The following is a 27,369-nucleotide window of genomic DNA, read 5'->3' as shown; positions in this document are numbered from 1 at the left end:
GAAATTAATTAGACGGAGCGAAGCGAAGTCTCCGCAAAGCTTCAGGGAACTTGCTTCATTTTGTGACTGAAATTATTGGATATCAATGTGCGTAAAAGTGTGGCTTGAATCCCAATGATTTTATTGGTGGAGAGGAGATTTTTATACCTCTGATTGGTCTAAATGCTGGATAATCTCCATTTTTATTTATGCAGTGGAGACTTAACTTTGACATTGATTCTCAATTGGCTTTGATACCCCCTATTCTTACCCCTGAATTATCTGTCTACCTGGGCAATATCTGATCAATCTCGTGATGAATAGATGTTGCTAGCTAGATTGCTAGCTACCAACTTATCCACTCAATATTTGAGTGAGCGTGATGTGAGAAATAAGGACAGAAGTTGCAGCTCTATGGGACGGTGAGGTGGAAGGCAGAGGCCCTCAACGTCTACGGCGGTCCATGTAAAATCCGCAGATTTCTCATGGAAGAGGGATAGCCCAAAGTGCGAGAACAGGCAGCGTTTTCTGCCTTATTTCTCTCCATCTATTTATGAATTTTGTCCCTTTCTGACTCCTCACGAAATGGATGTATACCTGTGGGAAGAAACACCTTTCTATTGTACTAATTATACCATTATTGGTTGAAGATTATGCTGTTAGTGTGAGCTGTGAAGGGGTGGAATGGACCGCAGAGATTTTCCATCTCCATACAGGACCAGCCATTGAATTTTCAGGACCTTCAGGGCCATACCTTTTGCAATTTGCTTGCCTAGGTATGTTGATGAAGTAGCTCTTACCCCCAATTTTACCATGTTCCATTTTGCAGCTTCAATTCAATGGCACTCGTCGTTTTGCATCCGGCAAACAGAGTCATACTCAGCCACGTCAACCATTATAAAACATTCAAGTCCGCGTTTACGTGCATTGTACCACTGACCATAATGGCACGAGTCTGCTGTAATGGAGTATGACCTGAGCTTAGTGTGGCAAACTGGCAGATTTCTTGAGGATTCGCAAGTGAATGAAGCTGGAAAATATCGTGCGGCAAAAGACCCGAGCAATTCCTAGCCAACAACACTTGATTGATACTATCGCTCTGCCTCAACATCAGGTTCCCAACACATCTCTGGATATGCCCGGCCCATTATCCAGCAGTAGTGAAAGTGTGTTGGCTCCATCGTCAAGTCCCATGCCAACACAAGCAGCAACACCACAGCCGGCACCGGCGCCAGTGCCAGCGCCAGTGCTAGACCTCAATCTCGCGGATCTTGAGCTGATGATGAACTGGTACAGCATCGACATACACCCTTTCTCGACCGACTTAGAATACAAAATTGTCTGGCAGGAAGCACTTCGGCGGGAATCGCTCACATATCCGTTCTTAATGCATGGAATTCTAGCGGTATCTGGTCTTGAGCTTGGACGAAGATCAGGGTGTAACGCCTCCAATATCAAACAACAGCTATATCTGGCCCTCGCCCTTGGCCACCACTCTCGGGCTGTGGCTCTATCCCAACCATTACTAGGAAATATCAATGAAGAAAATTGCAAGGCTGTGTTCCTGGTTTCGATCCTTCTTACTGTCTTCGCATTTGGGTCCTCGCAGGTCTTGAACTCAGGGGATGCCTGCAACTCTATCAACCAGCTCCATCTTGTCTTTCTTCTTGCAAGAGGTATGCAGCAGGCATATTCTACTGCAGCAGATCAGATTAAGGGCGGTGCATTTGATGTAATCATGAAACTAGACGATTACACCCCGTGGCTACCCCACGATGCAATGACAGCGTTACGGAAGCTCAGCCAACACAATAAAAACTACAAACGATACACTGTCCAGAATGAGAAGAATGCTTACGAGACTGCCATAGACCTAGTTCAGTTCATATTCAAGCAGATTCACGGGGGTTCGACAAGACCTAATCCAGTGATTACATGGGCAACAACGGTGCCTCCGCTCTACCTGGAGCTTATGAGGGCACGTAGGCCCATGGCACTTGTTATACTGGCTCATTACTGCGTCGCCCTGCACCACCTTAGAGGGATATGGTGGGTCGATGGGTGGAGTGTTCCACTCCTGCGGGAAATTTGGTCATCGCTTGATGGGGAGTGGAGGAAATCGCTTCGATGGGTGGTTGCAGTGACGAAATTCACACCTTAGCAACGTTAATAAGTTCGCGGTGAGGATGATCAGAATACAGTTCGACGTGTTGGAATATCTATCAACTTGGAGTTTCAACCTCGATCCAGGACTTTGAGTGGACTTCAATCCGGAAAAGTGGACTTCATTCACAGAAATGGTAAGCACCGTCCAACCATGCAGCTCGTCATTCCTCCCCTGAAAGAACCATACCTAATCAAAATGTATACCTTTTTATAGCACTTGCGATGTTGCTACCGTTGCCAATCGCCACATTTATTTCTCTTGCCCGAGACGAGAGAGCTGCATTGAAAATTGCATTAAGTGGAAAGAGTGAATAAAACTGAACTGTTTGAAAAATTAATTTTAATCTACCGAGAGAGAAATGTGGCAGTTTCCCCAATTCTTGCTGTAGATACCATGCACTTTGACTATTGTATCAACGAGAGATAAACAGCAGGCGAAGTCCAATTGATGAATCGATACGAAGCTAAACATTGCCTTCGGCGCTTGACGGTCCCCAGAATTCCCCAGCCTTGAATCCGCGGCCGAGAACGGTGTCCATCTGCATTGATACAATCCACTAATCAAGTGTAAATAAATCCTGGTAGTACGGCCCTTCGATAATTTTTTAGGTATGTTGTCACTTACGTACAAATATCGTGTTCCGTATAAAAGTAGCGCAGCTCCCACATTTTTTTTGCATCAAGTAAAGGGCATGGAGCAAGGAGATCTATACCAACCGTGCCTTGCACCCCCCCCACCCCCAAACAGCCGCAACGGTTAGAACAGCCACTCCCATAGCAACCAAATCCAATCTATACTTTACGTTGGCCGCCCAATCCGCTCCTTGCAGCGTTCCGGTACACGACGTTCAGCGAGAGTAGACTGCTCGAACTGCGCGGCGCGAGGTTCTTTGAAGTTGAGGGTGATGTGGTGCCGTATGCGAACACGCCGCGCAATCGCATCCTGGGCATTGAGGAAGGGTTAGATCTTGAGGCGTCTGGGTGGTGCGGTGTATCATCGTACGTTGAAAGGAACGTTGGCAGTAGCGGATTGTGTGGTGCTGGCATGTCCGCATACGCCGGAGACGCATCATACTCTGAACCAGGAGACATTCAGGGTTATGAAGAAGGGGGTGCGGGGTGTGAATATTGACGAGGATGCATTGGCGGATGCGATTGAGGATGGAACAGTGGCAGGGGCGGAGTTGGATGTATATCATGATGAGCGCGTGTTCTTCCTTGTTATTTTTTGAAATCCAAAATTTCTTTGCTGCAGCTGCTTCTGGAGGGGCAAGGTTTGCTGATTGTCCACCCCAGATTGCTGGATAATATGAAGAAGATCGTGTGCGACAGCAATGTGGGGGGGACGTGTGTTGGTACCCATGAGGTTCTCATTTTACAAGGCATTGGACATTTGACTCCGATCTAGCAGTCCGTTTTTAGTATTATTCTTAATTTTATTGTATTTATTTATTTATTTACTTTTGACTCACAATACTAATTGATGAATCTTGAGGCTTTCTTCCTCGCTGATGGTAACGTTGAAGAGTGATTGATATACAGTATAAATCTTGGATAGCTAGTCCAAACTCCCTGTGATGTCGAATTCTCGGCACAGAATCGGAATGTAACAATAAAATTAAGTTAGTTAATTAAGCTCTACAAACCTTTTCTAACCGTTTGTAGTTAACTTTCACTAGTTAGTTACTTAGAACAGGCTCAAAGATTTTTCCGCGATGATGTAAATTTGCTTGATAATTTCCCCAATACAACATCCAACTTTTTCATCTCTACTCCGTATCCGCCCTGTTATCGGATCCACTTTCTTGATCTTGTGATTTCACCGCTCCATGCTATTGCTGGATGTCCAGGGCTAATTCCGGATACTGCGTTCTCGACCGCCTGACCGCTTGTGATTGCTGCAGGCACGGTGTGCATAGTCACATCGCAGCTAGATACAACTGTTGTTTTTGGGCTCCGATGGCCTGGATATATCACCATGTCTAGTTCTTCACTTCGTTTCTTCCACTCCGCACAGGTCTAAGGTAATCTAAAGTTGATTCCTTACGTACGGATAGGAGGAGATGTTGTTCCTCTGCCTCCTGACTACTAGCGATTATTGCAATCTTGATACATGTTTTATCACGTCATAGATTTGGCGGTTCTGATTTGATGCGATTAATCGAAGAGACATATCTGTGAACATTCTGCGAAGAGGAGCATTGAAATCGCGGGAGAAACGAGGACCGCTGCTCCAAAGAGGCCTCCCGTTACCGCAACCGTTTTCTCCAATATAAACGGATATATCTCACGCGCATACCCCGCTCCTATATCTCCCTATATACAGCATCCAGTCGACATATGACAACAGCGGAGCAAAGCCCAATCCATAATGGAGCGGGTTTACCAATCCGCCCGGAATCTCGCGTCCTAATAATAATGACAGGCGGCACGATATGCATGCAGCGCTCTGATTCCGGCTTCATCCCCGCACGCGGCTTTCAAAAGACTGCGCTGGATCCTGTACCCATCTTCAATGACAAATCCAACCCCAAACCCCTCGACGTCGTCATTAACGGTATAGGTGAGCGGCGACTACACGATAGCCTCCGCACCCCACCGACCTCCTATGGCGGCCGCGTCCGCTACACGGTCTTCGAATTCGATGAACTGCTCGACAGCAGCTCAATTGACTCGAAGGGCTGGGCCCAGATCGCCCTCACCATCTCCTGGAACTACACGCTCTTCGATGCCTTCGTTGTCCTGCATGGTACGGACAGTCTGGCCTACACATGCTCCGCACTCAGCTTCATGCTGCGCAACCTAGGGAAGCCAGTGATATTGACCGGGTCGCAGGCCCCCATGCTTGAGTTGCAGAACGACGCTACGAACAATCTCCTCGGCTCGCTGGTGATCGCGGGCAATTTCATGATTCCGGAAGTATGTTTGTACTTTAACTATAAGCTGCTGCGGGGGAACCGGGCAACCAAAGTGTCCGCGAGCGCATTTGCAGCGTTCGATTCGCCAAATTTCGCGCCCCTGGCTGTCACAACGGCCATGAGGACGAATGTGGCGTGGGATCTTGTACGTAGGCCGACGCATATTGAGCATTTTAGCATCCAGGTCAACCTGGATACAACGCATGTGGCCTGTCTGAGGATATTCCCTGGAATTAAGCCAGAGATGGTGGACGCCGTGTTGCGGTTGGAGGGATTAAAGGGCCTTGTACTCGAGACGTTTGGCGCCGGAAATGCGCCAGGTGGCCAGGATAATGCAATGACGGACGTGCTCGCGGCTGCGATTAAGCGCGGGATTGTTATTGTAAATGTCACGCAATGTATTTCTTCCATCTCCTTTCCTTCCCTTTCCTTTTCCTTTTTCTTTCTTTTTTTGAAAATTAGAGCTCACCCACCATAACAAGGTCTTTCCGGTTTTGTCAGCCCAGTTTATGCCCCAGGAATGACCCTCTACCGTGCCGGCGTTGTTGCTGGTCAAGATATGACGACGGAAGCTGCATTGACTAAACTTGCCTACCTACTTGCTCTTCCCGGAGCAACCCCTCAATCTGTCGCGCGCGACATGTCCATCTCCCTTCATGGAGAACTTACTGAACACTCACAGCCACTTTTCGAACACCCAGACGGCGCTCTACCACAACGAGTCAAGAGTTTGGCTGCACTTGGCTACGCAATTGCGCATGGAGATCTCGAGAAAGTGAAGGATATCCTCCGTGGTGAGGAGGAGTGGATTTTGAACGATGCTGATTATTCGGGAAATACTCCATTGGTATTTATGGGTTTTTTTTATTTTATTTTATTTTATTTTTTAATTCTCTTTCCCTGCTTTACGTCAGCTATAATTTCCTTACCCCGAACAGACCTTTACACTAACACAAAAGTACAAAAAAAATCAACAGCACCTCGCCGCAATATCCCCCAATCTATCGATCCTACGCCACTTCCTTCTCCACGGCGGATCCGTCCACTTACGAAACCGCATGGGCCGAACCGCGCTTTTCCTCGCCGCCAACGCTGGCCTAAGTGAACATGTCCAGCTGCTGCGACAGTCGGGCGCCCATTTACATGCTGACGAGCGCTCTGTGGCTGAGCTGTATGCGAGACAGCGGCTGGAGAATGGGCAGGGTTTGGGTATCTGGGGGCTTGCTGGGGTGGAGGTGGATGGACGTGGGGAAAGAGAAGAGGAAGGGAAAATGAATGGGCAAGCGGGAGGGAAATCCAAAGAAAATATGTTGTGAATTTAGAGATGAGGTTGGCGTTGGCGTCCCTTTTCCTGAATGCATTTTATTAAAGTCGAAAGGGTTGGGGGCTTAGAGAGAGGAAAGTGTTTTGCTTCTGGGGCCGGTATCTTTGTGTCGGGTTCTCTGCTGGTGCTTTATCTAAAGGAGTTAATGGGAAGCGATTGTTACACATTAGTTACACATATACACCAACAAGAGTCGTGTGTTATTAAAAGAAACGAAGATATATGGATATATCATAATCCATCCATGTTTTGTGAAGCGGTGTCGAGCAGCATGTTGCGAGCAGACGTCCTACACAACATTTTTCCTCTATATATGTATACAGCGTAAGTTCAACGGTAATTAACGCCCCCGACTGTTGGTGGATGGCGCATTTGATTGGGCCGGAGAATTATTCGCTCTAACCTGGCTTGGTTAGGCTAACTGCCGGGTGTCAAGCCATCAAAGAACTATATAAAACATGCAACAGTCCAACATGCAATACTCCGTATACGAGGAGCCCTTTTGCGTACAGACATTACCATCATGATGATTATTGTTTACACCAGATTGATCTGTGCTTCGCTTAGGGTGTTGGTCATGAATCCATTTGCAGTACCCAGGAAAGTATCAACGGGTCCACCACAACTTATCCTTGCAAACGGTCTTCTCGTCCACCCCCCATAAGGACCCAAGTGAACCCGAACCCGCAGGTTATATTCGTTACCAAAGTAATCACAAGCAAGAAGAAGCAAAGCACTCATATAATTCGTCTGTTGACTGGAATGAAAGGATTGAGTTTCGCGGGAACATCGGGTCCTCCTCCTTCTCATGACATCATGACCTGCTTAAAACGGACTTCTCTTTGCTATAATTGTTTCTTAACGACCTCCCTATCTTTCTGTGTTTTGGACTGTTTCACCCTTCAATTATCGAGCAAGCGTATCGCTTAAGGAAAAAACGCCACCATGACCCAGCCCATCAAAACTGACACTTGGCTCGTCGAAGGCACAACCGGCTTCAACAGCCTACATCTTCGTCGCGAAGTCACAATTCCAGCATTAGGCGACCATGACTGCCTTGTCCAGATCCAGGCAGTGTCCCTCAATTACCGGGACCTCATCATCACAAAGGAATTTCCCACCTCTTCCATTCCACCTACAAACCCCCCTTATATAGAGCAACCTTGTATATCCACTCTACGGAGTCCACACGCTAATATACTACATACAAAAACAGGGTCTCTACCCATTCCCCATGACCCTCCCACGAGTGCCGTGCTCTGATAGCGCAGGCATCGTCCTCTCCACAGGGCCTCGCGTCGTCCACTTCCGCCGCGGCGACCGCGTCTGCACGCTCTTCAACCAAACGCACCAGTCAAACCCCATCACGCGCGACTCCATGAGCTCTGGCCTGGGCGGCACCCTCGACGGCACCCTGCGCAAGTACGCGGTGCTGCCCGAGACAGGCCTCGTCATGGCGCCCAGCAACCTCAGCCCCATCGCTGCCAGTACGCTTAGCTGCGCGCCCCTGACGGCCTGGAATGCGCTGTATGGCCTGACGCCGCTGAAGCCGGGAGATGTTGTGCTGACGCAGGGGACGGGTGGGGTGAGTCTTGCGGCCATCCAGTTTGCGGTGGCGGCTGGGGCGATGGTGGTGGCCACGACATCGTCGGAGGAGAAGGCGCTGCGGCTGAAAAAGATGGGCGTGCAGCATGTGATTAATTATAAGACGACGCCGGAATGGGGGGAGGTTGCGCGGTCGTATACGCGCGGTGGGCGTGGGGTGGATCATGTTATTGAGGTTGGCGGCCCGGGCACGATGGCGGAGTCGCTAAAGGCTGTGCGGAAGGAAGGGATTATTACTGTTATTGGGTTTCTGGGTGGTACAGGAGGAAAGGGCGAGAAGGAACCGAGTATTTTGGATCCGTTGGTGCATATTTGTACTGTCAGGGGGATCTTTGTTGGATCGCGGCAGCAGATGGAGGATATGGTGCGCGCGATTCAGACAAACAATATCCAGCCGGTGGTAGATGAGAAGGTGTTTACATTTGAGAATGCTAAGGAGGCGTATCAATATCAGTGGGACCAGAAACACTTTGGGAAGGTTGTTATTAATGTGCAGGGTTGACTGGTCGGCATTTATAGATGCCTATGTCAATGGGAAGGCCATTCGAGCCGCAAAGACTGCCACATCTTATATTTGATAATTCCTCTTGTCTCGGGCTTTATTATGTTCATACAATTAGAAGTTGAGAACGGTTTCCAAAGCAGAGTTCTCTCCTCAGAGCTAAAAGCATTGCACAGAGAATTGTGGGATATTATGACAAGAAAAGCTTTCCCCTTAGTAGTTACTGCTATGCTACTTTATATCACGGGTATCAGACTCCACAACCCAGACTACAGTCCGACGTCCTGCCTATCTCCACGTTCCCAGATCACCAGGATTGACCCGTTCGCCTGCTTATCGAACTATATTATTTACGTGTTGATATTATCCATCGACTGCGTAAATAATTGCTTTCCTATTTTATTTTTCCATCCTTCTCCTCTGGCACAGGGTTGATTCATAGACTCGACGTTTTTTTCTTTCTTTCATTAACCGGTATGGATTGTCACCTGCTTATGGGGTTACCATTAGGTGGTGACTTTTTATCAATGGTTTAATCTATATTTGTATGCATGTTTATATGATGGAAACATGGAAGCCGGCCCGAACTGGAAGAGCCGGCCCGACGGAACATCCCCGAGGGATCCTTCCCGGCAACCCAATATTTTTGCACAAGCCATGGTATCGACAGTTTTTCAACGGAAAAATAACCGAAAGGAGACGGCAGCGCTACGGACTCAATTCAATCTCCCCATTGGTTACTTCTTATCATTGTCAGCGCATGATGTTTTACATTCAAAAATGAATACCTCAAACATGTGTTGCCTACTTCTATTAACAGTTGTCGTGTTAGGATAAATGGCTTTGGACAAAAGTTACCTCCTGGGTGAGGTGCGGATCTGCACTGCTGGAGCACATTGCTGGAGAGTATTATTACGTCCAAATTACGTCGCATGTCAACTTCCATGTGGAATTGACGCCATTTTGCTACAGGAGACGAAAAGTCGGGTGCACTGGTTGCCAAATATTTATGAGAAACACTTGATTCAGGGAACTTATAGCAAGCCATTAACACAATTCTTTAAAATGAAACCAAGTGAGAAAAGCAGGTTAAGGAGTTAAAAAATAAATAAAATAAAACAAAGTGTTCTTCCGCGCTATCCCTCAGTTTGGAAGTCCAGAAACCTGATTCCCAGCTATATCGCGTCCAATTCTCGGCTTTTGCGGGGCTCTACCATGAATCTGAGACTCTCCTCTTTTGGTATCTTCAACAGGGGTCAGGGGTCGTGGCGCCCCAGTTCGCGTCCTGGTACCCTGCTTCACTAGGCGTTGTTGATGCATTGGATTCATCCGGGGTAATGGGTGGGTCAGAAGCCATCTGGTGCTGAGATATTGATTGATTTCGAGATTGCGCTGCAAGCTCTGCGTGTCGTTCATTTGCCAACCTAATAAATTCATCCCTTTTTTCCTTCGCCCAATCTCGAGCATTCCGGTACGCGGACACCCCCCGCACAAATGTTTCCAGGTCACTGGTGATCGACCAACCTTTGAGCTGAGTCATGACGTATTCAGGAGGGCAGTCCAGATCAGGGGACTGTACGAGGTGTGTAGCATATAACTTGAGATGGCCGCCGACATAAGTTGAAGTAATAGTATAAGCATTGTTATCATAAACTGGTTTGTCTTGTTGATATGACTGAAGGAAATGTATGCCGCGAGCTCCTAGTGCACCGTAGTAACAGGCTTGCCGGTTAGCAACAGCGGGAAATCCATCGGGACCTTTTACTTCCAAGAAGAAATTTGGGAGTATTGGGAGGTCACCCTGGGTTGATGGAACGACATAGCTACTAAGCTCTTTCCGTATTTTAGGGTTGAGTTGTGTAGGAGAAGCACCGTAAAAGCGATCTGGTTTAGCATGAGCCAGCATCCCATTAGTTAAAGGAGCGAGTTTCCCAAATGGATACCCTCCTCCACTGAAATTAAGACCACCATCATTGCCTTCAATAAGAGGAATCACCGATAAAATCACTAGCTTTTCTTTCGAAGCACGTGCGTCTGCTAAAATAAACTTTTCGAATTCCTCCTCAGAGAAATTTGATAGAGAAGGCCGTGGTTGCGCTAAAACCTCATTGAGTTCCTTCCAGTTATTTGGCTTCGCCGGTCTTCTGCCATTGGGGTACACAAAATTGTGAGAGTAGATGCCATGGTCAGCCAAATGTTGTTGGAAGTTACGACAATAGGCGGTGGTGGCCATGGATTTTGTGGATTTTGTGGATTTTGTGGATTTTGTGGGGGGTGAAATAGAGGCAGCAGGCTGAGATTCTGCAAGTCGCTTTCGGCTCCAGGAACGGGAATTTTTGGTATACTAAAATCTGTCAGCACTGGCGTGTAACTAACTAACTAGTTAAGATTCTGTAGTTTACGTACATATCTAATGTCGGACAGATCAGGCCCTCCCAGTCTAGCCAGTCTTTTTATTTTCTTTAGATAAATGGGAGTGCAATGGCGAAGAAAGTCAGGAGCGAACTGAAAAGGCTCATAATGCTTCTTCCTCAGCTCCGCATGAAATTTTCGAGTGAGAGGCCGACGATTCTGGGACGATCTCTGGCAATGGTTTCTTCGGTCCAACTCTCTTAACGCACTTTTAGTGAACCAAACGTCTGACAGGTTATCCCAATGTGCTGATTCTATATTGCTGAGTTTCTGCCTTTTCGACCTAGGTGGGGACGTGTTGTAAGGATATTGCTCAGGGAACTGATGTTTGTGAGGTGGATTGGTAGTCACTGGGCAAAGCATATGGTGGTTGCCATCACCTGTTTGCGCCTTGGCCATTCCAGCGTGCATCGAAAACTGAAGGATAGAGATAGGTCTTTATAATTATATGAGAGCGCTGCCAGGCGTGGAGCTGAGAGTTGCGAGAACTAGAAGCAGGCGTCAGGCTCGTATCTTGTATTGGATAGCGAGGTGGTGATAGGTTAACTTTGCACCAACGGCTTGTATAGACAACATTCACCGCAGCTTATCCCTGTTCCCGAGGCGTCCCCTCTGAGGATTGAGTAAGTAGATAAGCAAACAGTGGACGCGAGGATCGTGTTGTTCCAAGATTGTGGTGGAACGAAGAGCAAATAAATATAAGCTGCCACCCGGGCAACTCGTGTCTAACACCAATCAGGGTCTCAAGTTCCAGCTCAATGAATTGCTTCCTCCGAGATGAAACACCGGGAGGGCCAGGAAACAAACGATGATTAGATATTCCCTCAGGTAATATGGTAGGTCATTGTTGCCATAGTTGTTCTACACGAGCTTCGGATAATTTGGGAACGTTTGTTGATATTCCTGCACCAAGGCAGCGTGGTTTGCTTGCGTTCTGCTATATTCCGTATGAATACGACTGAGGGAGTCGGCTACTTACAGAGAGGTCATGCGAACTGCTCTCTTTACCTTCGCTGCTGGTGATGATTCGTATGCGCGTTCTTGTTCCGAATAGCGTTGCTTAAACAACCAGGCATAAAAAAAATGCCAGGAAAAGCTGATGCAAGAGATATCACTGCGCGCAGTGGCACTATCCGCCCATGACTTGCGGCTTAGGGCTGTCAAGGGAAATGCCGCAGGGTCAATTTGCCATTATTTGTTTGCTCTGATGCCCCACTTTCGGTGCTATCCTTTCTTGACAAAGAGCCTGCATAAGGTTATATACCTCATTCGCTCTTTTTCCTTTGCGTGCCATGTCCACTTGCATGTTCTGTCCATGTACTGTACTGTACATACTTTTTACCTCCCGATCTCCAGAGAAGTGTTCAATCAAATGGGAAAAGGCCCTTGCTGCCCATTGTTCCCTCTGCCTTCCATCCTGAAGCATGCCCCACCTCACACTACAGGTGGTGGGGCGAGTAGGTGACGAAATCGTGAAAGGGGAATGCAATCCTTGGGGGAGTCATTCATTGCATACACAGTAAGTATTACATCCGTTGATGTATGAGATGGACTGATATTGGCACCTGGTTCATAAATCAGACTAGCACAACGGCTATATTGACATGCTGCCCTAATTTTGGGTATTATTATGGTACTTGGTAGCTACTACCTGAACGGAGGTGTGGAGTAATAGTCCTTTTTTTTGCACACGTTGGAAATTGAAATGGAAATCTCAATGGCGGTTCAAATCATTCAAATGTTGCCCCTCATTGGAGAGGTTATGGGGCTTGAACTTACCCCTGTTTTGGCAGCCACCTAACCAAACGAACGAACCCCAATTTCGGAGGGGCTGGTCAACATGGAATCCGCGCGACTCGTTCAGAACTGTGAAACAAAATTCCCTGCCAGACGCTGAAAACAGCTGATATAGACTACCAGTCAATAATCCCGGAAATATCAGCTTGGGACTTTTGAGTTGACAGGTATACTCTGCACGTGGAGATTGCCAATGCCGTAAAACCAGCGCATGGGTGACTTTAGTTTGCGAAAGAACATGAATCCCATTTGAGATCGCTTTTCCAACACGCAGAGCATTTTGGAGAGGCTAGGCTGGTATTGTCAAACGCCATAGAATGACCTTGAGGCATTAAGGTGTTGAAGGCATATATGTTTTTGCAGCTGCAATTTCCGAAGTCAAAGAAAGAAGAATGTGATTGGTCGGTCCAATGCCAAAGATTTTACTCGGCGCTTTGGTTATGCCTGGTTGAATGAAGGCAGAGTAGTAAAGCCGAATTTGAATTGTCAGGAAGGTCACCGTTATCGCATAACAACCCGAGTTAGAGAATTTCAGAACTGCGAGGTAGTTTTCAATATCAGCAACCTAGCCCAGGATTTGGATCTTCTGTTTTCCTTCGATGATGTCCCTCCCATACGTCAGTTAGCGCTACATACACCGGCCTGCTTCTCTATGAGGATGTACTCTACTCCTAAAGGAGAACTCTATACATGCACTCTCGTAACAGGGAGGTTCAGAACGTCCTTCAAACCAGGAGAGTTAGGATAGACGCGCAAGGCCACAAAACCGGCCATAGTCGCAACTTCACTATGATGCTGAAATTGGTCCACCTATGACCCCGTGTTACGGCATTAGAAGTGGATATGGTGTGAGTTGCATTGGCCCCTCTGATGTTCTGCTCAGCTGAAAATTTGGTTGAGACCTTCACATTTACATCGACAGAATCTCATCGTACACACAGAACTTCACCTATGCACTAAGACTCCATACGCCACTTTCCCGCAACTTCAATCGCCTCGGTACACTCATGGCGGCTTGTTTTTCTTCCGGCAATTCTAAAATGAATGAAACCAGGGGTATCGCGGATTCAGAGTATGAACATGGAGGCATTGAATTGGTTTACCTCAGGTCGTTGGTTTGGAACGATCGACAGTAACTTGCTTCAGATCGCCTTGGGTCTAGTCGTCGTAAAATTTTGAGAAAGCTTTACCGAAAGCAAAAGGGATCACTATGGAAGTTGCTTTTAACACTATGGAGGTCCTAGTAGTTGTCAAAGGTTGGGATGACCGTGTCGGAAGGACTTGAAGATTTTTATTAGTGGCAGCATCAATTCAATCTGTGCGTAGTGTAATAAATCTCGCTGGGGCTCTCCCGCATAACATTGTTCGCGTTGGCAGTCTGGGATGTTTTTTGCCTTGCTCGACATCTTCAACAAGGGATTGCAGTATGATGCGCTCTGGGGAGGTTACCTTTGCTTGAGTCGAAACAAGCGCTAGTCCACTGTTCAATGCATCATGCAGCTGGGATGAGCTCTTGGATTGGACAGTTGAATGGTCGTGGCGGAGCCTTGCATGCGAATGAAGGTGACAGTGAAGGTGAGGAAGCAATGGATGGAGGAGAGAAACACACTCACGTGGCCACAAGACCGCGGATACCTCGATGCTGTCCAATCTGTGGGATGATACACGGGTCTTATATATAACCCTAACCCTAATATACAGCTTTTGGTAAACATAGCGAAGCATGTTCGTGATAACCAACTACAAGGATTGCTTCAGGTTCGCTGTGGATGGTGACATTTTAGTGCTGTTGATCTCGGCAGAAATGCAACTAATCTGGAACCAAAGCCATTATCTGGCGCTTCCAGAGCCCCGAAGAACGGGATCCAAATCATACATTTCTCCCCCGCTCCGAAGGAAAGGAAAGGAAAAAGCAAAGAAAGGCTGCACGGGACCAGCTCGATTTTTCTTCAGTTCGGCGCTGCCTCTCCTTGTTCCTCTCATTTCCTCTGCGCTTCCTTTGCGGAGAGAGAGACGCTAACTAGCTCTGGCCCCCGATATCAGGTCCCGACTGTCGGTACGAGCACTCCGTAGTCTCCCCCTTATTCCTCTCCTCTTCTACATACGTGGCACCAACCCTTCATGCTCTGCAATTGATGAGGCTTTTTCACCTCTCCCGCTCCTAGGTAGAGCCCTGGTGTGATGGTGTCCCTCATAAACTTCTCTCCTCCCCTCTTCCATCCCCCCTATCTCCCCACTAGCTGGCCCCACCGCCAAAATAAATCTTTTTATACGGCCTCCTTCTGGCCCCCTTCCTGGGCACTTCTCTCCAACTACAGGCTCGATCTCCCTCCAATCAATCCATATGCCCCAAACCAAAACAATCGCCATAGTCAATGCCTCTGGCCGCCAAGCCGCCTCCCTGATCCGCGTTGCCTCGGCCGTCGGCTATCGCGTGCGTGCCCAAATCCACACCCTCGAAGGCGTCATCCCGCAGGAGCTCGCCAGCTTGCCCAACGTTACCCTCTTCAAGGGGCCTCTCCTCAACAATGCGCCGTTGATAACAACCCTCTTCGACGGCGCAAATCTCGCCTTCATAAACACCACCTCGCAGGCTGGCGATGAGGTAGCCATCGGCCGCGATCTGGCCGACGCCGCCAAACGCGCGGGCTCCATCACCCACTACATCTACAGCTCCATGCCCGACCACGCAGCCCACAACCCGTCCCGCTGGATTTCCCTGCCCCTCTGGAGCTGCAAGTTTGCCGTCGAGAATTACGTGCGCCAGCTTGGGCTGCCGGCCACCTTCGTCTATGCGGGCATCTACAACAATAACTTCACCAGCCTGCCGTACCCGTTGTTCCAGATGGAGCTGTTGGAGAATGGCTCGTTTGAATGGCGCGCGCCGTTCCATCCGGATATACCGCTCCCTTGGCTCGATGCTGAAGCTCCAATGTGGTGGAATTCCCCCACTGTCTTGCAGATTTTCAAGGATGGGCCGAAGAGGTGGAATGGGCATCGGTACGTCAACCCTTCTAACTAGTAAAACTGCACCTACAAATCCTCCAATAAACAATCTACAAAAACCACATCGAAACAACACGCAAGCTATGTATATCTAATACAAAGAAAATACATAAAGAATCGCACTCTCCTTCGAAACCCTGACCCCTAACCAAGTCTGCGCCGCCTTCTCCCGCGCCCTCCGCCGCTCATGCGTGTACACCTACTCTCCCAAAATCGACATCAAAGTCTCCATCCCCGCTGGCTACCGCGAGCACCTGGAGGGCATAGAAGTGTTATTCGGGCAGATGCAGGCGCCCTATTTCCCGCAGCCAGAGTTTATAAACGCCGGGCACAATCAGCACCAGAGTCAGGCTATCGTGACAACAACAACACCATCAACAACAGCAACAGCAACAGCAACAATAACCAGATCAGCAGCATCTGCAACGACGAAAAAAGTGAGTAAGATAAGGGGGCCCGTTGCTGATGTGGGACAAGGACAGAGACAGGGGCATGGCACGGGAAAGGGCCCCGGAGAGCCATATGGGGGTATTCAGTCGCTGGGGCTTGTGGACGAGGCGAGGAGCTTGTGGGAAGGGTGGAGGGATATGGAGGAGTATGCGCGGGAGGTCTTCCCAGTAGAGGAGGAGGCGAATGGGTTGGATTGGATGATATAGGCTTGATTGAGTCTTATTGTTGGGGGGTGACGCCCTCGATTTGGATGGGGGATATGAGCATACGAGATATGAGATATGACATGCGAGATTTGAAATTTGAGATATATTGAGATGTTGAATGATTGATTTGGGTTAGGAATATTGTTGAATTGGCCCCAAAGGGCATGAATGAATGAATGAGGAAGACGAGTGTGGGTATATCTCATCTCACCTCATTCATCTTATGTTTATTTATTTATTTATTTAACTCTTTATGTATGTATGGTTAATGAGCCCAAAAAGACACTTTTTTTTCACATCATACGTCCGCGGTGCTGTGGTAGTGAGAAAAAGAACCGATTTTCCCCCTTTTGCGATAGTTATCCCTGCCATCTTGGAAACCCCCCCTTTTAACCACTGTGTCTAAACCCAAGCTGTGATCGAAAATATTCCACAAGCTCAATCAAACCATAGATAGCATTGCAATAATTATTAATCGCCCTCGACATTCCATCTAACTCTCCTCGTTTTCAATTCTCCGGCCCTGAGCGAATGCGTTCACTAAGCCGCTATCAAACAGTGCTACTGTAGACGCAGTGCCTTGAACTTGTGCGCAGTGCAAAGTAGGGACGCACGATCGAGGGCTGGCGCGGATTCCACAGCCCAGCAGGTATCCAGCAGGTAAATTGAGTGCATTAGCCTATTATTGTTAGGTGGAGCTTCCATAGCTTAAGGAGCTCTGGTTAGCGGTAGTAGTAGCAGCTGAACCTTGCAGGGAAAAAAAAGTTTTCCTCCAAAATTTCCGCGAACAAAGTTTCTGTCAACTAACCTCCTTTTTTCTTTTCTTTTCTTTTTTTTTTTTTTTTGGTGGGATATCGCTTTCTTCCTTCCACTTTGCGTATTTTTTGTGGTTTTGTGTGGTTCGATATACCTACCTTCTATTTCTTTATTCCATTCAATTCTGTGTTGTTGTTTGGTTATAATTAAACTGGACGTCGAGGGAAAGAAAGGTGTGTAAAACTTTCATCAAGCTTGCGACAAAAAGCGGGTTATTTAACTTCCAACACCAACACACCAGCATTTATCGGCGCTTCATCTTTTGCTTCCCCAACCCCCCTCCTCCCCCCTAACTCCTATCAAAATTGTTCCTCCTCCTCCTGTTTTATTTTGGAGAATGTGCGCATCGCACGAGCACTTTTACCTATTTCCCACACAACACGACACCAAGCCGGTCGCTAACCCACGATATCTAATAGAGACGCCCATACAATGGCCTCCGACGACGAAGTCCCGCTCCTCAAGCGCATGGAATTCATGACTGATGACACCCCTGTGATCTCCAAAGAAACCACGCGCGAAATGGCGCTACTGGAGCGCGAGTTCGTGGAGGCGGAGGTTCAGGCGCGTACGTATTGATTGATATTCCTTTTAGCCATGGCCATGTTGCGTTGCTTTGCTAGGGTGTGTCTCACTCAATATATATATTTGGGAATCGAGGCGGAAAAAAAAAAACCCCAAATAAATGTAGATAAATTTTGGTTCTACGGGGCAACAAATGGCTAAAATTAAAATCTAATACAATGATGTATCACAATTACAGTTCGCGCCTCCGTTCCGATCTTCCGGCCCCTCTACACCCGGCGCAACGCCCTCATAACCAGCAAGCTCTCCGAGGCCGAATTCTGGCCACGAGTCTTCTCCAACCTCGAGGAGTACGTCCTCCCTTCCGACGAAATAATCATCGACCAGTGCCTTAAGAACTTCACCGTCGAGCGCTTCAGCGTCAACGATGCCGGCGATGCCGGCGAACCCCGTAACGTCCGCTTTACATTTGAGTTCGACACCAGCCCGGAGCAGAATCCCTGGTTTGGCGGCGATGGCAAATTCGTCAAGGATTTTTACTGGCGGAAGAGCATTGGCGCTTCGGAGAAGAGTGGGAGGAGGTCGGTGTGGGAGGGCCTAGTGTCGCAGCCTGTGAGGATTCCATGGAGGAAGGCCGAGATGGATCCTACCAAGGGACTTTTGGATGCGGCGTGTGACCTTGCGGAAGCGGAGGAGAAGGTGGCCGGCGGAAAGGGGAAGAAAGTTACTCCAGAACAGAGGTTGGAGTTACCCGAGTATGAGAAGGTGGTGAAGGAGGTGGCGAAGGCGGAGGCCATGGCGGGCTTGCATGCTGAGGATGAGGAGGATGAGGATGAGGATGGCGACGATGATGACGATAACGACGATGAGGACCAGCCTACCATGAGCTTCTTTGCGTGGTTTGGGTATCGGGGACGGGATATCTCGGCTGAGGAGTCGGAGGAGGCTGTGAAGGCAGATGAGGAGTATTGGGGGAAGATTTCCCGCGGAGAGAAGGTTGATGGTGACGAAGGGAAAGACGGTGAGGATGCTGATGATGTGAGCGAGGAGGGGGATGATGATGATGGCGGCGATGAGGATGGGCTTATGGATGCTGAGATATTCCCTGATGGCCATGAGCTTGCTATGGCACTCAGCGAAGACATCTGGGAGAATGCGTTTAAGTATTACGGTATGTCTCGTTTTGACAAATGTTTCGTTTCTTGTTCCAGTTTTCCTTGCTTTCCTCTCCTGCTAATTGTGTGAATGCAGTACAATCACTTCAGATGGGAGATGGCATCGATTCGGGGTTTGATTTCGACATGGATGGGATGGAAGACGATGAAGACGATGATGACGATGATGACGATGACGAGGAGGAAGCTGATAGACCTCGCAAAAAGGTCAAGACCTGAACTTTTCCCCCTTTTTTTTCGCCTTTGTCGTTTTCTCTGATTGAATGATTGGTATTTAATGGGATGTTCTCGAGGTTTGCGTGAAAAGTCCGGTATTCAGCTTTCGTCTTTGTCTTTCGTTTTATTGAACAATGTATACCAAAGGAAGTCAGCCCCTTCCAGTCCCCGTTCTTGTTTGTAGTTATAGCACAATAACCAGAATTAATAGTAGGATCAACACCATAATTAACACCGCTATACAGCAGCTTGACGCGGTATCTGCCAAGAGGATCAACCATAGTTAGCAATAATCTCCCTTATTGATGTAATAATGGAGCAAACAGAAAGGATTCATACCCTCATTACGCCTTATAATTTTTCCCACCCTCCTAACCCCACTCTGCAACTTGCCCCCAACTCGATCAGCCAGCGTGTCAACCTCTTTCAGCATCTCCACCTGCTCCTCCAGCTCTCGACCCATATCATCCGCCTGTCGCCGCAAGGTCCCCACCGTCTGAAACACGCCGTCAAGCTGCTGGTCCTGCTCCACCATCAGCTCTTGCTGCCGCTGCTGCTCGAATTCTGCATAGTAGTCTTCCCGATCGCCGTCGCCGAGTAAATGATCACCGTGGAGCTCGAAGTGTGAAGGACTGGGTAGTGATTGTCCGCTAACACCAGCACCAGCCTGCCTACTCCTCACAGCGCTAGAAGCACCAGAAGCAGTCGCAGAAGCACTGGCGGTAACCACCCGCACTAGCTCCGCGCGCATCCCATCGATCTCCCGCCCGACATCTTCAACTAACTGGCGCCGGCGGCCAACCTCCTCCAACTCAAGGCCGTAGCGATATGGATCGTGCTCGACAACGCGCACACTTTCGACGAGGTCTTTCAGATCTGTGGAGAGATCGTGGAGGGTTGTTTCAAGCTCTGAGCGTGCTTGCTCGAGTTCTGGGGAGGTGGGGGTGGTGGCTATGGAGCGGATGCGGAGGTAGGAAGAGAAGAGGGATCGGGTATTGTTGAGAGCAGAGAGGACATCACTGGTTTGTTTGTTGTGGGGATGATGTTAGCTTCTGGAGAGGGACGGGAAGATAGGGAGGGAGAATAAACATACGCTTGGACCTGGAGGAAGGGATCTGTTTCTATCGAGGACGCCATGTGTATGTGCATAGAGGTGTAGGGAATGCTGGATGTGAAGAGGAAGCGGGCGTTGGAGTTGGAAGTTGATGATTTGTCGCTTTGGGAAGCTTGGCGCCAAGTCCGGAGCTCGACTGTGAATTCAAAAATTTATATTTTTCTATTTTCCGTCAGCTGGTACTCTTTCTCTCCAGCAATTAGATTCCCGTCGGTTTCCTCGACGGACATTACTTCATTTTCTTGTATCTTATACAATTCGTCATGAATCTACTCGCGATGTCGCTAGAACATCTGCTCATCTGAGAAGCCCACGATACCCCTCCATACACTATGCGCCCCGAAACTCCCCTTCCGCTCCCCGCCTGCTGGCCGGACGCGGACACCTACATATCCTCCCTCCTCTCCTTCATAACGACTTCTACTATATTCCGCAACCTGTGCGGGGGCGTGCATATCCTCGACTTCCTCACCCGCATTCCAGATCTCTACACAACCGTCCTCCCGCAAGAGTGGAGGGATTTCTTCGTGCACCATGATATTGGAGTTATATTAGATTTGCTCATGCGAGAGGATATAGACGCGCTGCTACGGAATATTACAGGTCCGGCCAATTCGCATGGAGATGATTTTGGTGGCTGCTGGAGAGGAGCACCCGTGCTTCCCCCCGAGAGTCTTCTGCGATATATCAATGATGTTCGCCGACATTGCCTCCAGCGTGAATTTCCGCGATTGCCAATCCCAATATCGAACACCAGTAACAGCCAACCTTCCAACAACAATAATGATCATAACAATCATAAGCATAATAATGGTAATCACGATACCATCCCGCAGCACATTGCTATCGGTATGAAACCCAAAAAAGCCCATGAAGTCGCTCATTTCGCGCGCTACGTCGACGCACTATCCGATTATATCCAGCAGCAAGCAGGTGGGGCGGAGGACATCTCGCATATTGTCGATTTTGGCTCCGGGCAGAATTACCTGGGCAGGACATTAGCGAGCCCGTTGTATAATCGGCAGATTATCGCTATTGAACGCAGGCAGAATAATATTAGCGGCGCGATTGGGAAGGATGTGCTTGCGAAGTTGAAGAAGAATAAGACCAAAAAGAAGAACCAAGGGAAGAAGGAGAATGCGAGTGGTGATGTTGAGGTTGCGGCAGAGTCTGACTCTGCTGTGTCGACATCACGGAATGGGGAGGAGGTTCGGGTTGAGGATGGAAAGGAGGGTGTGATTGATCTTGATATGGGGGGGTGTGTTGGCCGCAATAATGGCCGGACTGCATATAACGCTGTGGTAAAGGAGAGACATGGTTATAAAGGGTCTATGGATTATATCGAACATGATATCCAAAATGGATACCTGGAGGCCATAGTCAGGCATGTCGTGGAACCATCATCTCCTCCAAGTCCAAACGGTCAAAATCCACAAAGCCAACGTGCATGCAAATATCCAGATTCGCCGCCCGTCTCCGAAAGCAATACCAAACCCGCTCGCGTGATGGTCATCTCCCTCCACTCTTGTGGCAACCTCGTCCACCACGGTATCCGCTCCCTCATCCTCAACCCCTCCGTCACCGCCATCGCCATGATCGGCTGCTGCTACAACCTCATGACCGAACGCCTCGGTCCTGTAACCTACAAACTCCCCATCCTCCGCTCCCTCCACCCTCGCCTCGAAGCTACTTCAAATGCCTACGACCCACACGGTTTCCCCATGAGCAAGAAGCTCGAAACGTACAGGCACGAGGGCGGTACCGGGATCAAGTTGAACATCACCGCGCGCATGATGGCTGTCCAGGCGCCTTATAACTGGGGCCCGAAGGATAGCGAGACTTTCTTCACAAGACACTTTTACCGCGCGCTGTTGCAGCGGGTGCTGGTGGATTATGGCGTTGTGCCTGTTCCCGGGATTGGGGGTCCAATTGGCGATGTACCCTTGGAAGGCGGAGGCAAGGCGGAGGAAGTGGCCAGCGGTACGCCGTTGATTGTTGGATCGATGCGTAAGGCTGCGTTCGTTTCGTTTGCCGCATATGCGCACGCGGCTATTGAGAAGTTATCGCGGGATGCGCATTACGGGGGGGCGATTCAGGAAAAGGTATGCGGGTTGCCTGAAACAGTGTTTCAGGGGTATGAGGCGCGGTATGCAGTGTATCGGAAGAATCTGAGCATTGTGTGGAGTCTCATGGCGTTTAGTGCTGGGGTTGTAGAATCAGTGATTGTGGTGGATCGGTGGCTGTTTCTGCGTGAGCAGACTGAGGTGAAGGAGGCGTGGGTGGAGGCGGTGTTTGACTATCAGCAAAGCCCAAGGAATTTGGTTGTTGTTGGGATTAAAGGGTGACCGTGATTTCCGCTTGTGGCCCTTCTGCTCTTCAGGGAGTTGGCTGGCGAACTGTGCATCTGGTACTATCAAAGTCAAAAAGTAATCCCTCACGCAGATTGCAAGCGCTGGTTTCTCAGGGTGTAAGACTAGTTGAGAGGGAATATGCTGTCCAGAGATACAGTGGATAGTTCAAAATTCGTCTCCTGCCAGAGGTCAGGTTTGCATCCAAATGCTATCCACGGCACACAACTGGCTAGGCAGCCAACCTGCTACAAAACTTGCTCATCTTCAGTCATTTCCTGATGGCCAAGGATTCAATCGGGATGGCTGAGCGCTGGTGATCGGGATCGGGGTTTTTTTTTTAAAAAACAAGGGTCGACTGACCTGGATATCGCCATTCATGCTCTTTTGCAGTGTTTCCTAAGCCTCATCATGTGGGCCATACACCGTTTCAATAACGTTGGAGCTGAATTTACCACAAGTCATCTTGCCTGATGGTTGCTCAAGCGGTACACGTTTGATGCTCGAGCCTTTTTCCTGCAATCATGTACGGATGGAATCCACTTACAAGACGGGAATTCATTGGCTACTCAGCGCCAAAACATCTCTCACCGAACATTCAAAAAGTTTGTTCGCGTCAACAAAAGCTATTGCCATCCGAAGACCAGTCAGCACAAAATATATATAGAACAATGCCCTAGGACTCACTGACAGCTTTGCCTATATATAGTTAAACCAATCATCAGCCGGAAGCCTGGCTCCTGAACTTATACAAGATTCTTTCTATTCATGGACCCTCATCGCCACCACGCTATATTGGGTGATCAGAAACCACAGTTTGAAGAATCGAAGCGACGTGACGGTCTGCATCTGCATCTGTTCCTTTCTTTTACAAACAGGGCGCATTTCATCCCATCGCGATGAAGCAAGGACGCATTGACGACGGTTCCCTCCTGCCACCTGCCTCAAAGCCCCACTCCCCCTTCCACGGCTGATTTCCGTGTCTCCAGCTTGTTTGGTTCTTTTATATTGCAGCTACTCTTCCTCTTTTTCTCCCTTTCCCTTTTCCCTTTTTTCCTCCTTTCCTCTCTATTCCCTATCCTGTCTCTCTGGACTCTACATACATATCTGTCTCTACCGTACCTATTTATATATCTTTCTCTACACTACTTATTTATATATCAAGCATAATTGCCACCTATTATTTCTATCACCCTACAACCGACTGAGTGTTTGACCCGTTAATCCTCAGCAGCCATGCCTTCCATTTGCATTAACGGTAATACACTCGATCCGAGCGCAGAGTCCCGCCAATTGATGGACTTTGGCATGATCGCAGACGATGCTTCCAAATCAGACTACGTCCTCATCCAGGCAAGCTCTGATTGTCTGTCAACTGAGGAACATGGTGCGCTTCAGACCTTAGGCGTCAATATCATGGAATATGTCTCCGAAGGTACATACCTTTGCAGCTACAAGGGCACCGACCTGACACAGATTCGTTCGCTGGAATTTATCTCCTGGGCCAATACCTACTGTGATCAGTTTGTTGTGCAAGGCAGCCTGAAATCAAGAACCCCACAGGTCAAGCAATTATCAGCATTTACTGCTACCCCCAAAACCAGTCACCTGCAATTGGTCGATATCATCGTTCATCACGATGTCGATCCAAATGATGACTCTGTTAGAGAGGCAGTCGCGAAGGCGGCTCGTGCTGATTTGAAATGCTTGGAAGCAACGTCTCAAGGTTTCCGTCTTCAGGTGCAGCAAGAGTATCTCGATGATATAGCTGCCATTGACCAAGTATACCTCATCCAGCAGGTCCATCCCTTTGTTCTCTGGAACAACAAGGCTCGCGAAATCGTCGGATGTAGCGGCACTAGCACGTATACCGAGCCAGGTGACTATCAGGGTGAGGGTCAGGTTGTCGTAGCCTGTGACACTGGTTTTGATATCGGCGATAAGGAGGATACACATCCTGCTTTCACGGGCCGGGTCGACAAACTCTACGATATGGGGAGAAAGGGCAAGTGTGATGACCCAGACGGGCATGGTACGCATGTTGCCGGCTCCGTACTTGGCAACGGTGAGTCGAAGTCCATGGGAGGCTCGATTATGGGCACCGCACCCAAGGCTCACCTTGTATTGCAATCTGTCCTTGATGGGTCTAATGGCTTGGGTGGTATTCCGCGGGATTTGACTCAGCTTTTTCGCGTTCCGTACGAAGAATGTGGGGCACGCATACACACAAACTCCTGGGGATCAGCTTCCCCTTTTGGCCAGCTTCCGTATGACGCGTCAGCCCGGCAGATTGACGATTTTGTCTGGAAACATCCTGATATGGTTATTCTCTTTGCTGGTGGTAATGACGGAGTAGACGCCAACCGCGACGGCAAGATCGACCAAGGCCAGGTTGGGTCACAAGCATCTGCAAAGAACATCATTACTGTTGGCGCTAGTGAAAATAACCGTCCCGACATCCCCGTCACATACGGCAGTCGTTGGCCAGTGGATCCCCTGCGCAATGACCGAATGGCCGACAACCCTAAAGGAATGGCGGCTTTCAGCAGCCGTGGACCAACCGTAGAGGGTCGTTTCAAGCCTGATGTGGTCTGCCCCGGAACCGCCGTCTTGTCCACTCTCTCACGACGCGCCCAAATGACCTCTCGATTTGGACAGAGCAGCGATCCCTTGTGGATGTTCCTGGCAGGCACAAGCATGGCAACTCCTCTGGCTGCTGGTTGCGTCGCATGTGTGCGCGAATGTCTTGTCAAAAACGGTGTGAAGAGTCCCACCGCCGCTCTTCTGAAAGCTCTGATCCTGCATGGTGCTATGGAGCTCGTCGGGCAGTATACACCCAGTGAAGCTGGCCCGTCTCCCAACAATAGCTCCGGGTGGGGCTTGCTCAATCTCACGAACTCTATTTGCATAGCTAGTGGAAGAGGTGGAGGCTATCTGGAAGGTAAGGCACTGGGGCATGGTGAGAGCGCACCTACACTCACTCTGACCGTTCCTCCAAATGGAACATTGAAGGTGACTCTCGTGTGGACCGATCCGGCCGGCCCACGCCTTCAGAACGACTTAGACCTCAGCGCGATAGCCCCCGATGGCCAAGAACGCCACGGAAACATGAGCACCGGTTCTGGTTATGATAGAGTGAACAATGTTGAGCAAATTATGTGGAACAATCCTCCAGAGGGGAAGATGAACATCAGCGTGAAAGCATTCCGCATCACCCGCCCCTCTTCCCCCCAGCCATACGCTCTGGTATGGTCCACAACCTGGCCTCCCGACCCGAAAGCATGAACATCTTTCTTTCGCCCTATTAAACCTGTATTTTAAACCTAATATGCCACTGCTATGTTTCCTTTTGTAGTTTCCAGCCGTTTATTGCATGATAAAATTACCAGCGGCAGAGGAAGCCTTTCAAAAGGCGGGAAACCAAAAAAAAAAAAGGCACGAAAACGAAACAGAAGGTGGAAAGTGTGGCGGGATAGAAGTTTAGACTTTCGGCTTGTTTCAATTCCTAGGAGTGTTAGCTGGTAAATGATAGATTGTGTCGCTGAGTCAACCTGTATAAATAGTTATATCTTTCAACTAATATGTAATCCCCATGATCCTACCTTCAATCATCCCAACGGACGATATGTCTTATTCTCTAGTCCTCGTACCCCTTTAACAAACATCATTCTACCAGCACTATGCCACGTGGACAACGAAAATATACATACTATGTATATTAGCTTTCCCTTTAAACCATGAAACCAAACCGCACGGTTAGTCATAGTAGTAACCGTCGTCCGACTATTTTCCGAAAGTTTTCTGACAGGGTGGGGAATAATACGGAGGAAGCCCCGCTTCTTGCATGAATGAATGTCATTATACGTGAAGCTTAATTTTTGAACCGCGCTGACGGAACGAATATTTTGGGTGGTGAACCACTATAATTGGTGTGGCGCTCTCATACCGCGGATTTTGCTCGGAAGTATGCAGGAACCCGAACCCGAGTCTCTTGCACGCATGGGCTGTGGGGTTTTAATCTCAGCGCGGGATGTATGTATGTATGTACTGGTTGTGGGCTATGTATGGGCTATGAATGTAGGAAAAGTATCTGTAGAGTAGGGGATGCGTATAATGCTTCTGTTAAGTATCAACTAACTATATTAACTATGGGGTATTAATAACAGGCATACGCCGTATGGAGTACGCTGATTGGATATAACGGGGTACATGTGCGCTCAAAACAAATGCCAAAAAGAACAAGACAGCAACGACAACTCCGTCTCCAGCCTTTAACGCCACTTCTCTCTCCGTCCGATTTGCCATGTGTGATAATATATGAGGGTTTTGAACAGGGTTTTTTTGTTTTTTTCTTCTCCCCTTTCCGGTCCTTTTGCCTACCCTCTTTCTTCTACCGTTTGATATGTAGATGAGGAATGTTTGCGAGTTGCGCTGTATGCTGATGGGAATGCCCTGATTAAAATTGTATATTCCATGTATACAAAAATGAATCAATATATATATACATATACTGACCGGTCAGCGGGTTCTCTGGCAGTCGGATCGCGCCCCCGTATCATGGCTGGGCAAATGATGGGGTTGGTTTTTTGTTTTATTTATTCTTTCTCCTGTGTTGGGAATCTAGTTGTCGACGTGGATTTGAATTAAGCGGACAGGGGAGGTGGGTGAAAGAAACCGCCCGCTATTTTTTATTTAATTTATTTTTTTGTCTTTCTCACTTTCAGGAGTTTCGGTGGGCACATGCCACATTCACATCGCTGCGGGAGCCGAAGAGGGTATGGGAAGTAGTCCCCTTTAACTTCAACAGATT

The 27,369-nt window shown here is 48.6% G+C and overlaps 10 protein-coding genes across 10 annotated transcripts; 7 read left to right on the top strand and 3 right to left on the bottom strand.

Annotated features, from left to right (window-relative positions):
- Positions 1–818: 818 nt before the first annotated feature.
- On the top strand, positions 819–2,140 carry HCBG_06433 (C6 zinc finger domain-containing protein; the record flags this gene model as incomplete). Its single annotated transcript, XM_045433482.1, has 2 exons — positions 819–947; positions 1,034–2,140. 2 exons carry the CDS (start codon positions 819–821, stop codon positions 2,138–2,140), a joined length of 1,236 nt encoding a protein of 411 aa, XP_045285795.1.
- A 797-nt stretch (positions 2,141–2,937) lies between these two features.
- Positions 2,938–3,237, bottom strand: HCBG_06432 (uncharacterized protein; the record flags this gene model as incomplete). Its single annotated transcript, XM_045433481.1, has 1 exon — positions 2,938–3,237. The coding sequence occupies one exon, from the start codon at positions 3,235–3,237 to the stop codon at positions 2,938–2,940; it is 300 nt and encodes a 99-aa protein (XP_045285794.1).
- Positions 3,238–4,015: 778 nt separating this feature from the next.
- HCBG_06431 (lysophospholipase) lies at positions 4,016–6,554 on the top strand (the record flags this gene model as incomplete). Its single annotated transcript, XM_045433480.1, has 3 exons — positions 4,016–5,461; positions 5,546–5,910; positions 6,041–6,554. The coding sequence occupies 3 exons, from the start codon at positions 4,486–4,488 to the stop codon at positions 6,377–6,379; spliced, it is 1,680 nt and encodes a 559-aa protein (XP_045285793.1).
- A 778-nt stretch (positions 6,555–7,332) lies between these two features.
- Positions 7,333–8,570, top strand: HCBG_06430 (alcohol dehydrogenase; the record flags this gene model as incomplete). The annotated part of the gene is made up of 3 exons (XM_045433479.1): positions 7,333–7,410; positions 7,604–8,489; positions 8,512–8,570. The coding sequence occupies 3 exons, from the start codon at positions 7,333–7,335 to the stop codon at positions 8,568–8,570; spliced, it is 1,023 nt and encodes a 340-aa protein (XP_045285792.1).
- A 1,170-nt stretch (positions 8,571–9,740) lies between these two features.
- On the bottom strand, positions 9,741–13,477 carry HCBG_06429 (uncharacterized protein; the record flags this gene model as incomplete). Its single annotated transcript, XM_045433478.1, has 6 exons — positions 9,741–10,838; positions 11,287–11,394; positions 11,886–11,965; positions 12,242–12,397; positions 12,686–12,992; positions 13,394–13,477. 6 exons carry the CDS (start codon positions 13,475–13,477, stop codon positions 9,741–9,743), a joined length of 1,833 nt encoding a protein of 610 aa, XP_045285791.1.
- Positions 13,478–15,047: 1,570 nt separating this feature from the next.
- Positions 15,048–16,365, top strand: HCBG_06428 (nitrogen metabolic regulation protein; the record flags this gene model as incomplete). Its single annotated transcript, XM_045433477.1, has 3 exons — positions 15,048–15,703; positions 15,825–16,146; positions 16,192–16,365. 3 exons carry the CDS (start codon positions 15,048–15,050, stop codon positions 16,363–16,365), a joined length of 1,152 nt encoding a protein of 383 aa, XP_045285790.1.
- A 1,248-nt stretch (positions 16,366–17,613) lies between these two features.
- HCBG_06427 (uncharacterized protein) lies at positions 17,614–19,100 on the top strand (the record flags this gene model as incomplete). The annotated part of the gene is made up of 3 exons (XM_045433476.1): positions 17,614–17,749; positions 17,945–18,877; positions 18,958–19,100. The coding sequence occupies 3 exons, from the start codon at positions 17,614–17,616 to the stop codon at positions 19,098–19,100; spliced, it is 1,212 nt and encodes a 403-aa protein (XP_045285789.1).
- A 234-nt stretch (positions 19,101–19,334) lies between these two features.
- HCBG_06426 (SNARE domain-containing protein) lies at positions 19,335–20,234 on the bottom strand (the record flags this gene model as incomplete). Its single annotated transcript, XM_045433475.1, has 3 exons — positions 19,335–19,358; positions 19,465–20,116; positions 20,191–20,234. The coding sequence occupies 3 exons, from the start codon at positions 20,232–20,234 to the stop codon at positions 19,335–19,337; spliced, it is 720 nt and encodes a 239-aa protein (XP_045285788.1).
- A 309-nt stretch (positions 20,235–20,543) lies between these two features.
- Positions 20,544–22,556, top strand: HCBG_06425 (uncharacterized protein; the record flags this gene model as incomplete). Its single annotated transcript, XM_045433474.1, has 2 exons — positions 20,544–22,313; positions 22,344–22,556. 2 exons carry the CDS (start codon positions 20,544–20,546, stop codon positions 22,554–22,556), a joined length of 1,983 nt encoding a protein of 660 aa, XP_045285787.1.
- Positions 22,557–23,795: 1,239 nt separating this feature from the next.
- HCBG_06424 (peptidase S8 and S53) lies at positions 23,796–25,844 on the top strand (the record flags this gene model as incomplete). The annotated part of the gene is made up of 1 exon (XM_045433473.1): positions 23,796–25,844. One exon carries the CDS (start codon positions 23,796–23,798, stop codon positions 25,842–25,844), a length of 2,049 nt encoding a protein of 682 aa, XP_045285786.1.
- Between the last annotated feature and the right edge of the window lie 1,525 nt (positions 25,845–27,369).

The sequence above is a fragment of the Histoplasma capsulatum genome, assembly GCF_000150115.1.
Source record: "Histoplasma capsulatum G186AR genomic scaffold supercont2.9, whole genome shotgun sequence".
Lineage (NCBI taxonomy): Eukaryota > Fungi > Ascomycota > Eurotiomycetes > Onygenales > Ajellomycetaceae > Histoplasma > Histoplasma capsulatum.
Note: the sequence above shows the minus strand (reverse complement) of the source record. Positions and strands in the feature narration are given on the sequence as shown.